Consider the following 13,432-nt stretch of genomic DNA (forward strand, 5'->3'; position numbering starts at 1 on the left):
TTCTCCTCTCTCTCTGTATGTATGCATGAATATATATATATATATATATATATATATATATACACACATACCTAATTTCTCTCCTTTCTGTATAGGAATAAACTGTGTTGCTTTAACTTTTGAAATTATTCCTTGTGGATATGAACTTTCTTCAGAGTCTTGTGATTTGCAACTAGCAGCATCTTCATTTTCATCTTTAATATTGTTTGTTTCAGGGCAAGGATTATCTGTATAAATAAATGTAAAAGAGATTAGTTATCTGCATTAAAACATAATAAAAAATTTATTAGGTTTGCTATTTGAAATATACATTTCTATTTATGTAACATGTAAGGAAAATAGGGAATTTAATATAAACCAATAGTACTTTGTATGGAGTATCTCATAACATCATCAGAGCAAATACACACAAAGAGAACAGCTGCTATATCAAGCAAGAAAGAAATGAACAACAGTTACAGAGTGCTTCTGTTCTGCTGATCTCTGGCCAATCATGTGCTACTATTAGGTACCCATGGGAACTGAGAATACAGTCATTAACACAATTATACCATAGCAAGTTTAATAACAAAATTTACTAAATTAAAAGTGAAACTAAAATTAAACTATGGGATTTGCATATAGACACATATACAAAATAATTATTAGTGTACAGTGAATAGAAAGTGTATGTATACATGTCAAACAAGTGAACTCGAGAATGTGTGCATAATGATAAAGTATAAATACAAAAAAAAGTATGTGTATATATATATATATATATATATATATATATATATATATAACTACATACACATGAATAAATTGACAAAAATTAAGATTATAAATAAGGCTATATATGTAAACACACACATACTAAAAATAAAAATAAAATAAAATAAAATAATAAATAAATAAAAACGTATTTGTGTAAAGCAGTGCCAGTACATATTACAGCTGAACACTGGATTATTGGTGAAAGTTAAAAGTCACTATTTTCCAAAATTTAGAAATTTTTAGCCAATCATTTCCATTAAGAATGGATTGATTGTGATGAGATTCATAACATTCTTTGAAGAAGCTATTAAATTTGAAAGGACGTGCGTGAAAAATTTTTGTGTTCCATAGGATCCTGTGGCTAGGAGAAATGCCATATTCTACAAGACCACATTTCTCAGATTGCAGAAAGCAAATGTAATCCATATGTTGTGATCATCAAATGTCTACAGGATGACTAGTCTGGACAAAATGGGAAAGACTGCTGAAACATGGAATCTGGTACACATCAGGGTGAGCCATGTGAGGAAGTTTGTCTTTAGCAGAAGACAGGATTGTGGAAATCTTAAGTGGCTTGAAGATTGTCAGGAATTCAATTTTTCAAAAACTTTTGAGATGCATTCATAAATGCTTTTTATGTAAAGAATGGAAATTCTCTTGGTATCAGAATTTCAATCTCTCGGAATTGCCACGACTCTTCGCAATTACAAGTTTGGATGAAGGGTGGTGGCACACAGTCATGAAGAATGTATCTTTTTGGCAAATGTCACAGTCTTATGAATGGAAAAACCGAGAGAGAGTGTCATCCACTTCTCTCTCTTTCCCAGTAAATCCAAGAAAGGAAGGATTCCATTATTTTCTTTTTCTAATAAATTTTATTCTATGGAAAAGGTTGTTAATTTTACTTAAGAAACTGTCTAATTCTCCATTTGTGCATGGTCAATTGGGAACAAATCATCAACATAATGAATCCAAGTGGAGGGATAAGGAGTGATAGTAGTAAAGGGACATTCTTTCAAGTATTCTATAAAATAATTTGATAAAAATTATGACTGGGAGAGGACCCATGGCACAACTTCCTACCTGCTTGCACAGATTACCTTGAAAAGTACTAGGAAAAGTATAGTAGACCAATTGAATAGTGATACGCAGAACATTGGTACTGTTTCCCCTCTTCATCAATGTTCTATTAGATATTACTCTTCTTTTAGCTGCAGCATCTACCAGTAACAACAGGAGTTTACACTGGCAGTGAAACCTATACACTTCTGGTACTGTTTAAATGAAACTTGCAAAGAACTCATATTGTTGTTTAATCCTTTGTCCAAGCGTAAGCAAACAAAGTTTGTGCATGAAGTATCTTCACGACTATGCTACTTGTATATAGAGGATAATGACTTCAGATCAATTGCCCTAGTATTCCATAATGCAAAGCACACAGTCTTTTGGACATGTATAATGCTATGCATTATAGGGAAGCCACTACCCAGAATGATTTCAACCTTTACTAAGGTATTTTAGAGTACAGGAGAGGTATCCCTGCACTTATCACTCCTGATCTGAATCAATCCAGGACAGGAAACTCAGAAGTGGTTCCAATCAGTAACAGGCAAAAATTAGCCATTGAAAAGAACCTCTCTAGTCCCCTAGAAGCAAGCTACCATCAGTAGGAATCAGACTAAGAGATATATTAATGTTGAATTAATGCAGAAGTCATATATTTTCCATAAACAAGTTGTGAAAAGGTGTATTGTAATATTATGGTGTTTTGTTTCTATTTATATACGGTCTTTTACTCTATACTTTATATACCATTATTCTAATTAGCAGTGCACGCTTTCTCTCTCGCAACCTTTCTCACTTACTCTACTGCTTATTATGTTTATCCACCATCTGTATTTATTAGTTGTATGTCAATGAACACTGGAAAATTAATTTGTTAGACTGCATCATCCAATATATCAATATTCGGCATAAGACTCAATAAAACATCGGGTAGATCTCTCTCTCTCTCTTACTAGCGTAAATCCCTTCAACAAAGTTTACATAAACAGTCGTGGTTCGTAACTAAACTGTGCTCTTAATGTCTTAGTTGTTTCCTGCTCACAAGTCCGATTTTATTTAGGAACAGTGCAGTTGTAAAAATAAAGAATCAGGCAGCACTCTTTCAACAAATAAATAAAACACATTTATTTACATTAATATGAAATATACATGAATCAAATGACAGTGAGATTGCATTCTCTACCCATCTAAAAAATTCTTTAGCATAAAATTAGAACCCTTTTACTTCAAGACTAAATATTCAATTTAACTTAAACACTTATTAACCCTCTGCTTACAAATTCAACTTATTAAACTTCTAGTTTACTCGCAAAAAGGTTATTTTTACAAATTAGATATCAACTTCTAACATGCCAAATGACTCTCTTATGGACACTTCTTATTACTATTAAGTTAATTCTTAACAGTCCATATACACTGGTGACCAAAATTGCAGAAGCATTTTGGAAAAAATAATAGGGAATGTATTTTTGAGGTTTGATGGCTCATAACACCACATTTTTTTGGTGTAATACCATAAAATTATATATTAATGGAAAGATAATGCAATCAAGAATGTAATGCAACAATGTTTGTTCAATTATCTGTATTCTATGAAAAGTTATAGCCAAATAACCAAAAAAAGAAGCATAAATTGCTTAGGTTGATATGAAGTAGCTTTCCTTCATTTGAATGTAGCCAATGAGCATGAGTGTTTAGAGAGCCAATCAGGTGTTATCTTGTTTTGGCAATGAGCCAATAAGGTCACAGTAGGATTCAGCTATTGATGTCATGTATTGGAGCTGAGAGGAGGACATTTGTCAGTGTGTTATGTGATTGCTATCAAGTTTTTTTTTTTTTTTTTTTTTAAGTGAGAAGCTTGTAAAACGTAATAAAATTAAAGAAATGGTGCAAAGAGTTGACTGGTCACCTAGAAAGCGATGTAAAATAGTACTATTAAGTGAGCAAGGCTACAGTTATGAAGAAATTAGAAGAAAAATTGGTGGAAACTTAACCATAGGTGGCATTTCTAAATTTTTGAAGAGGTATAAGGAGACTCAGTCACTACAAAACCAGACTGGTAAAGGCAGGAAAAGGTGCACAACAGCAAGTGATGATAAAAGAATTGAGAGATTGTGCCTACATGACAGAAGAAAATCATCTGGGTGTATACAAGATGAAATGGCGCAATACAATGTGAAGTTGAGTGCAAGGGCTGTTCGGCGCAGACCACAAGAATTTGGTCTAAATGCTAGAATTCAACGAAAAAAGCCATTTTTATCTCTCAAACAAAGGTTGAAAAGATTAAATGGGGTTAAAACCCATGTTAACTGAATAGCGGAACAATGGGACAGTGTTATTTGGAGTGATGAGACCAAAATATCCCTGTTTGGTAGTGATGGCATAAAATACGTAAGGAGAAGAATCGGAGAAGATTTGCATCCTGATTGCATTTCACCTACCGTGAAACACCCACTTAGTGTTATGATCTGGGGTTGTATGAAATCAAAAGGTGTGGGCAGAATTTGTGTGATTAATGGGAATATAAATGCCCAAAAATACATAAATGAAATACTTAAACCCAAACTGAAGCCTTCCGCACGTGATATTTTCCAAGATAATGAAGCATTTATATTTCAACAGGATTCAGCTCCATGTCATGTTGCTGCTGTGTGCAAAAAAGTGGTTTCAAGATAATCATATTCCACTGCTGGAATGGCCTGGGAATAGCCCAGACCTTAACCCAATCGAAAATCTATGGAGCCGACTAAAGAAACTTGCTAGTCAGAAGCAACCCAGCAATAAAACCCAATTAATAGAAGCAATAATTCAATCTTGGTTTCACATTATAACAGCTGCAGAACTAAAAAACTTGGTTCACTCCATGGGAAGGTGTTGCAAGGCTGTAATATAAGGTTACCCAAATAAGTATTAACTCACATTGGGAGAATTTTTGTATCTCATTTTTTCTATGTTTCACTTTTCTTCTTTATAACTGCTGTTCTAATAAAAAATCCTTCATAAAAGTTATTGCATTACATTCTTGATTAAATTATCTTTCCATTGATATATAATTTTATGGTATTACTTAAAAAAAAAGTGGTGTTACGAGCCATTAAACCTCAGAAATACACTTTTTCCAAAAGGTTTCCACAATTTTGGCCACTAGTGTACAACATATCTCCTAGATTATAAGAGAAAATATACATATACAAAAGGGGAAAAAAAGTGGTGTTATGAGCCATCGAACCTCAGAAATACACTTTTTCCAAAAGGTTTCCACAATTTTGGTCACTAGTGTACAACATATCTCCTAGATTATAAGAGAAAATATACATATACAAAGGGAAGTAACTTACAGAGGCTCTGTATCGTACATTCAGTCAAGTCTTTTACTAAAGTCTTTATGGCTTTTCTTTCATCTCGAGTTTTAGGCTTCCTTTAGGAGTATCTTGCTACAGCGGTATCACTTCGGGATATTAGCAGGCATTTTTACTGCAATCTGCGGTACTCGAATAGCACATATACAAGAGGTTTCAGCATACGGGCAAATTCTCCTCTGGATCCTTACTTCGGGAACTTTTGCTTCTAATTGCTGCCACTTCTGCTACTGATCGCCAATGACTGATCTGATTCTCTTTGGTAACAGTACTTTGCCTTTTGCTCTCTCGGCTCTCCTCTTTAGTAACTGGGGTCTTGCATGTCCTCGTTCTCTGCCGCCTCTGCTCTGGTTCAGACTACTTTTAGGCTATTGATTAGGCTACTTTTATATAGAAGCTAATGACTTCACATAAACTGCATTAGTATCCCATAATCCTTGATAAAGAGTATTTTAACACATTCATGTTGGGAAGTGTTTTGCACATTTATTGTAGCCACAGGACTTCTCATTACCATTTGTGTGCTGCTTACACATCGGGTGGGCAGGATTATTGACACAAACTTTATCAACCGAATAGTGATATGCAGAACTTTGGTGTTCCAGACTATCTTCTCGGCATGTTAGTTGCAACTCTTTTGGAAGAAATTTATTTGAAGTTAGCATTTGTGATCTGTCTTAATGACATTGAAAATTTCAAATGCAATCAAACAAACACTTATTTCATATAATTGAAAATTTGAACAAATATTAGGACAATTGTTTTTAGTTAGATACTGCATTTGGCAGTACAACAAATGGTTTTGCTTGAGTCTATGCAACATGGTTTCTGTGGGAGGGGATGTGTGTTTCATTAGGTACTGCCGCTTTTATCCCAGTTGTCTCCAATTGTACTATTCATTGACAAATATATTACACAGGCTACAAATGTCTCTGTACCTAATTCAGTGATACAAATAAACTATTTGTTTTTCTTGCATTTGCAGTATAGTGGCTGTTGGGGACATGTTCACTATATAATGACAGCTGCTTCCAGTCTTTAGACAGTATACATGCAGGGAGTAAAAATTTATCTATTCCTAACTGAAAATGAATCCTTCTATAAGAAGAAGAAAAAGAATGCATCCAATGAAAGCCAACAAACCAGAAACATATTGGGAAATCCACATGTTCTAGTGATGAGTTTCCTGAGCTGCTGTCAAAAAGAAAAAAAAAAACATATCTGATGAAGTTTGAATTTCTGAAGATATAGTGAATAATTCAGATGATGATTTCAATTGGGTATTGTATTTACAGAGCAGTTTCTCATCTGACGAGGAAGATATTTCATAAAGTGTCTGAATTTTCAGTTTCGAACACATGGAATCTGGTATGTAACGTGGCAGTACTGGTTCAAGAGAACAGAAGAGAAGATGAGATACTTTTGACACTTGATGCAGAAAATCCATCTGCAGTATATTCTACGTTTCTAGGATGCAATTCTAGCTTGCTTCCTCGTGGTACACCCTGGATAACAATAAAGAGCAACCAAACCATCTTCTCAATTTCCTGGTTACTGCACACATGAACTCAAACACATGAATTAGCTCTCTTAAGGGCAAGATGACTAGAAATATTGGACCTGTTGTCCAGATTTTCTAAATTAAGGTTTTGCTCTACATATACCCTCATAAAAACTCCTAGTCCTCTTGTGGCTTCTGCAAGTTTTACCAGTAGACAACCACCCTGAAATGCTTATAGGAGACTTCAACACCACACACACGCACCATGGAAATATGCTTCCAACAATGAATGTGGAGACACTTTGACTGAATGGACAAAAATTGACAACATGTACCTAATTTTCGACGCAAAAGACAGATATTTCTTCAGGTTAGCAGCTTGGAAAAGGAAATATAATCCCAATCTCTGCTTTGTCACTCAAGACAACAATGAGAGACTATTACCTACATCAAGAAGAGTTCTCTCCAACTTTCTGCGAAGCCAACATAGTCCAATTATATTAGAGGTAGGCCTGCAGGTACCCCTGTTAGATCCTAAATGAAGAAATCTTGGAAAGAAATCATTCATTTGGAATCTAACATATAAAACTTGCTGACAAAGAGAAATACCTGCATATCAGCTGTAATTAAAAGTAAAACTTCTTCACTTTATGTAAAATTTGTATTCTTTATTTCAAGAGTCTTATATTTAAGCTGATGTGATTATATTAAGATTTCATTTTTAAGTATGTCTAAAAAGAGAGATAATCTGATTTAAATTTAAGCCTCACTTAAGCTATGTAAAATTTACTGTGAGTCATCTAAAAAGTTGCTAAGTAATAATTCCTGGAAGGCATAAAGCTACACGTGTACAGCGTAATGCTAGCGGCTATAGCTCACTCATAAAATTATGATGACATGTATTCTGTGAATCCAAGTATAACAGCATCGTAAAAGCGAAGGATGAACCCAAAGGGGTGAAAAAGATAGGGCCGTGTACAAAAAGGGGAGTGAGAAAAGAGGGCACTCTATAGAAGGTTATAAGGGGTTGAGCCCGTATCGACAGACTCTCTCTGGTCGTAACGTTTTCTTGTTTTGGTGGTTCAGAAGTTAGCAGGCAGTTTTGCGTAGGGGGGGGGGAGGGGGTAAAGTGTGTGATAAGATGTCGGACTGCAAGTGTTCTTAAAATGAAGTAGGATTCTATGCAAAGCTGAAGGTAAAAATTCCAGTCCTGGCAGAATCAAGCCGTCGCTGAAAAGTCCCATCGAGTTGTTCCTGAAACGCAAAGATTTGAGTTCGTTTTCGGCAGAAGGAATGAAGATAGCGTAACCCCTACGTTGGCATATGGACAGCCAATAGATGAGAAGTATCCAGACATACACATGGTGCAGAATGACACGGAAAAAGCTCGGTAAGGTGCAATTACTCTAATTTTGTGTGAAAGTTCATTAGAAGAGAGATTGTTTACGAATATGAAATTAAGGACTGAATTCTAAAGAACTCTGTGGACAGTCTCTATTTAGAAAGTTAACCTCCTTTGAGAGTAAGAAGAATTGTTTTGGAAGAGATCTTTTGTAATTTTGTATGTGATAGGATTAACTTGATGTGATAAGAATAGTAGAATTTAGTATCTCAGTAACATTAGAATGTTTGTTAGTTTTCTCTTGCGAGTAATACTACTGAAAGGTATTTAGCTTAACTTCATATCATTTGCTATCTATCCCAATATGCAGTTACTTCTAAAAAACATGTCATATTTACCTGAACCTGAGTCATGCCTGATTACGATTCCAACTTACCACTTATAAAAATAGAGCTTATTTTGGCGGGAAGGATTTAGAGAGTGAATATAATAATAGATTTCATTCACGACTGCAATAATCTAAATATATACGGCAGTTTAAGTAAGATATTGTGTAAGAAAGCTAAGAATCTAGTATTGTCTCCCTGAGTAAGGTTCTTTTCTACTATAGGATACTGGCTAGTGCAGCAAAATATAAATTTGCCAGTATCCGAAGAGGAAACAATCCTAGATATAAGAATAAGATTAAAGTAAGTGAATAAATCACAAAAGGTAAATATATAACAATAGAGCAGCCGGTAGGATTTTGCTTGAATAAGGTTTTAGGTAAGAAAGGATAGATTTAAGTAAACGAATAATTAAGCATAAAATAGATCATAAGTATAGAGAAACATCGATTTAACACTCCTGTCAGATCCATCCAACATCCCCACTGGAACTTCCAGAAAGTCGATTGGGACACATTTGTTGCCTATCTTGAAAATATGTCCTCCAACAAGCAATAACTCACCAGAGAGAGAATCACTTACCACACATACAGAGGCAGAACTAGCTTTTGTAGACCTTGCTGCAGCTTACGATACAGTCTGGAGGCAAGGAGCAATCTGCAAGTTAGTCGTCCATGCGGCCCCATGCAGAACAGTAGTCAAACTAATTGAAAACACGTTGAAAGTTTATTTTTCACTTGGTTAGAATATAATAAATTTAGTTTAATACTTTATCCAAGTGTGAGCAAACAAAGTTTGCGCCTGAAAGTATCTTCAGGACTGGGGTAAAGTGGTACAACACCAGGACGACTCCTTGCAAAGGTGGAGCAAGCCACCAACACTCCTATCTCAGTATCTCTCATAATGCAAAACACATCTCCTTGCGGATATGGCTAATGTTATGCATTAAGGGAAGGGCCACTACCCAGACTAGTTTCGACCTTTATTGAGGTCTCTTCAGTGGGAGCCAGGCCCAAGTGGAGATACCAGCCAGAAGCATTAGCAGGTCATCTCTACCGATAGGAGTTGCCAATTGGTGTGCCACCTTTTTGATAAATTACTCTGGATTTAGAGAAAGATGTTGAAAGTTTATTTTTCAACATAATTTTTAATAAAATTAATTAATAATTTTTCACTTGGATAGAATATAATAAATTTAGTTTAATCCTTTATCCAAGTGTGAGCAAACAAAGTTTGCACCTGAAAGTATCTTCAGGACTGGGGTAAGGTGGTACAACACCAGGACGACTCCTTGCAAAGGTGGAGCAAGCTACCAACACTCCTATCTCAGTATCTCTCATAATGCAAAAGGCTCCCACTGAAGAGACCTCAATAAAGGTCGAAACTAGTCTGAGTAGTGGCCCTTCCCTTAATGCATAACATCAGCCATATCCGCAAGGAGATGTGTTTTGCATTATGAGAGATACTGAGATAGGAGTGTTGGTAGCTTGCTCCACCTTTGCAAGGAGTTGTCCTGGTGTTGTACCACCTTACCCCAGTCCTGAAGATACTTTCAGGCGCAAACTTTGCTTGCTCACACTTGGATAAAGGATTAAACTAAATTTATTATATTCTAACCAAGTGAAAAATAAACTTTCAACATCTTTCTCTAAATCCAGAGTAATTTATCAAAAAGGTGGCACACCAATTGGCAACTCCTATCGGTAGAGATGACCTGCTAATGCTTCTGCCTGGTATCTCCACTTGGGCCTGGCTCCCACTGAAGAGACCTCAATAAAGGTCGAAACTAGTCTGGGTAGTGGCCCTTCTCTTAATGCATAATATTAGCCATATCCGCAAGGAGATGTGTTTTGCATTATGAGAGATACTGAGATAAGAGTGTTGGTGGCTTGCTCCACCTTTGCAAGGAGTCGTCCTGGTGTTGTACCACCTTATCCCAGTCCTGAAGATACTTTCAGGTGAAAACTTTGTTTGCTCACACTTGGATAAAGGATTAAACTAAATTTATTATAATTGAAAACATGCTAAGCAACTGCCTGTTCCAAGTGGTTATGGACGAGAACAAAAGTAAACAAAAAACACTGGATAATGGATTACCACAAGGGTCACTTCTGGCTCCCCTCCTTTTTAATTTATAAATAGCAGAATGGCATACGACAGCCTCCAAGAAGTTTTGTTATGCTGATGACATTGTTCTAGCCACCAGATACACTAACTTTACTACAATGGAAGATATACTAACAAATGACCTTGCAGTCCTAGATACGTACTTCTGCAAATAGAGATTATGTCCAAATCCCAGCAAAACAGACGTTTCATGCTTTCACCTGAATAATAACCAGGTTAGCAAAGAAATGATGGTCTACTTCATTACATTAGTGGACCCAACAGAGATGCCTTTAGGTTTTGACCTACCTCAGAAAACTTGGACTACCCTTAACAGAATCCATACCAATCATGGCAGATGTGCAGACCACCTTTACAAAGAACATGACTGCCTCACCCAGGTGAGACTGCTGATTACCCCTGCCAGACAATTAGTCATATCATGACTGTCTTGCAGGGTAGTAGAATGTGCCCAATGTGCATAAAATGGAAACCTGTCATATTTTATCCATGCTACAAGTGCAGTTGATTGGATAATCTGCTTAGACATACAGTTGTGTAGTTTTTTCTTGAGTGTCTCTTTTATGACTATTTTATATGATGTTTCAGCATTTTGTCTATTTTACACTAAATGTTTATATATATTAAAGATTATTGTAATTAACTTTTCATGTGTGAGCCAGACGCTAAATAAATAAATCTACGTTTCTAACTAATGATGACCTAATGGACTGCATACTGATGAATCAGTGATAGCCTTGGGCCAGCTATCTCTCTGATTGGTTATAAGTGGAGATTGATCTGCCCACTCAGTCTCCAAAAGTTAGATAGGGTAAACAGCCCTGCCTACTCCCTATATGGGAACAAATAGGAGTTAGCTGATTTTTTTTTCTTTCATATATACTTAAGTATATATGTCATGTAGATATCTGTCATATCTACAACTCAAAATTGTGAAACTCCAGGGACAAGTGAATTCCAAGAAATGCCACAAGAATCACCTGATCAGCATTATTACATCATAGGATAAGCCCATCCCTATAGTTATTTACTGAGCTAGCAATGTATACAGTTTCTGTTTCTTATTGGTTAATGATTTATATGTTGCAAGCAAATCCCTCTTCGTAAGTTTATATTTATTTATTTATTAATTATGCCCATCATAAACGAAGGGGTTCATTCAAGGGCCCACTTTAGTGAGTACGGGCATGGCAAACCTGAGGTACCAGATGCTGGACCATGCCTTACTTCATGTAATATACATCTGTTATATTATTCTGTAGACTGGTCCCTCCTCTTCTTTCTTTGCTTCATTCTCCTCTCCTTGCTCCTTCCCCCTAATGCTATTAGAGTATTCGAGGGCTAGGGGTGAGTCTTTCCTATCTTGCTAAGTCATTTCGTTTTATGCAGCCACCGAAGGAGGCAAGCTAGCCTCAATAGGTGCCAGTCCCAAGCCCAGATAAATGGCGAGGGTTGATGTCAGGAAGGGCATCCGGTCGTAAAACTTCAATGCCAGCTCAAACTATGATATGAGTCAAAGAGAAAATGATATAAGGGCTAGGGCGTACCCCTTAAGCGATGCGCAGCCACATCACCCGACAGCTGCAAGACGTGGACGAGGGCAACCGCATCAAGGGCGGGTGCAGTTAAAGAAGTGAGCCCAGCAGGTGGAGAGGATGTTACAAGTGGGAACACTGAATGTTGGAAGCATGACTGGAAGGGGAAGAGAGGTGGCAGACATGATGAGGAAGAGGAAGTTGGACATTTTATGTGTGCAGTAGATAAGGTGGAAGAATATAAATTGTTCTACTCTGGAGTGAATAACGAGGGAAGAAATGGTGTAGGAATTGTGTGTGTGGCAGAATGAAGGGTGAAGAACTGGAAGTGGGTAGAAGGAACGACAGGATCATGCAAATGAAATTGGGTCTTGGAGAAGAGCGGGTGGTAGTATTATGTGTACATGCCCCGCAAGTTGGTTGTACAGCAGAGGAGAAAGATGAGTTCTGGAACGTGTTAGATGAAGAAATGAGGGAACTAGAAGAAAATGAGACGGTGATTGTTGGAGGAGACCTGAACAGACACATAGGGAGACAGAATAGAGATTGTGAAAGGGTACATGGTGGCCACGGAGTGGGAATGATGAACCAGGAAGGAGAGAGGGTTGTGGACTTTGCAGTAGCGTTTTGATCTGGCAATTGTGAACTAATTTTTCTACAAGAGGGAAGAATATTTGATAACATTTAGGAATGGTAACAACAGTTCACAAATTGACTACATTTTGACTAGAAGAAAACATCTTAAGGTTGTGACAAATTGTAAAGTAATTCCAAAAGATCAGGTAGCACAGCAACACCGACTGCTGTGCACAGACTTTAAAATAAGATCAAAGATAAGAATCTCTGGAAGCCATGGGATGAAGACAATTAAGTGGTTTCGCTTAAAAGAAGAGAGTGTGAGGAATCGTTTTAGGGAGAGGGTGTTAGAGAGGATTCCAGATGGACTGGAAAGTGTACAAGATTGGTGGAAACATAATTCAAAAGTAATCCTGAGCTGTGCAATCGAGGTGCTTGGTGAGACATCTGGAAAGATTAGAGAGCAGAAGAAGGGTTGGTGGTGGAATAATAATGTATAAGTGGCAGTGACAGCTAAGAGGAAGTCAAAGCAGAAGTGGGATGAGTCATTGTGGCACAGGCGAAAGCCATGGCATATCAAGATCTGTATGATCAATTAGAAACAAAGGAAGGACAGAGAAAAATTTATCAACTAGCAAAATGTAGAAATAAAGCAGCAAAGGACATTTTATATGTGAGGCAGATCAAAGACACTGAAGGAAGAATATTATGGAGGGATGTGGACATAAGAAACAGATGGAAAATATACTTTGAAGGACTTTTGAATGAGGAAAATGCAAGGCCTC

General features: G+C 36.6%; 1 protein-coding gene across 1 annotated transcript in view; it reads right to left on the reverse strand.

Annotated features, from left to right (window-relative positions):
• LOC150106689 (gem-associated protein 5-like) overlaps positions 1–13,432 on the reverse strand; it is a 560,402-nt gene that overhangs the window by 175,285 nt on the left and 371,685 nt on the right. The window contains exon 16 of the mRNA XM_090392643.1: positions 72–227. Coding sequence (XP_090248769.1) covers positions 72–227 — 156 coding nt within the window. The remainder of the gene's footprint in view (positions 1–71; positions 228–13,432) is intronic.

This window comes from Typopeltis vanoorti, chromosome 5 (assembly GCF_054136105.1).
Source record: "Typopeltis vanoorti isolate ZY-2024b chromosome 5, IOZ_Tvanoo_1.0, whole genome shotgun sequence".
NCBI classification, from domain to species: Eukaryota; Metazoa; Arthropoda; class Arachnida; order Uropygi; family Thelyphonidae; genus Typopeltis; species Typopeltis vanoorti.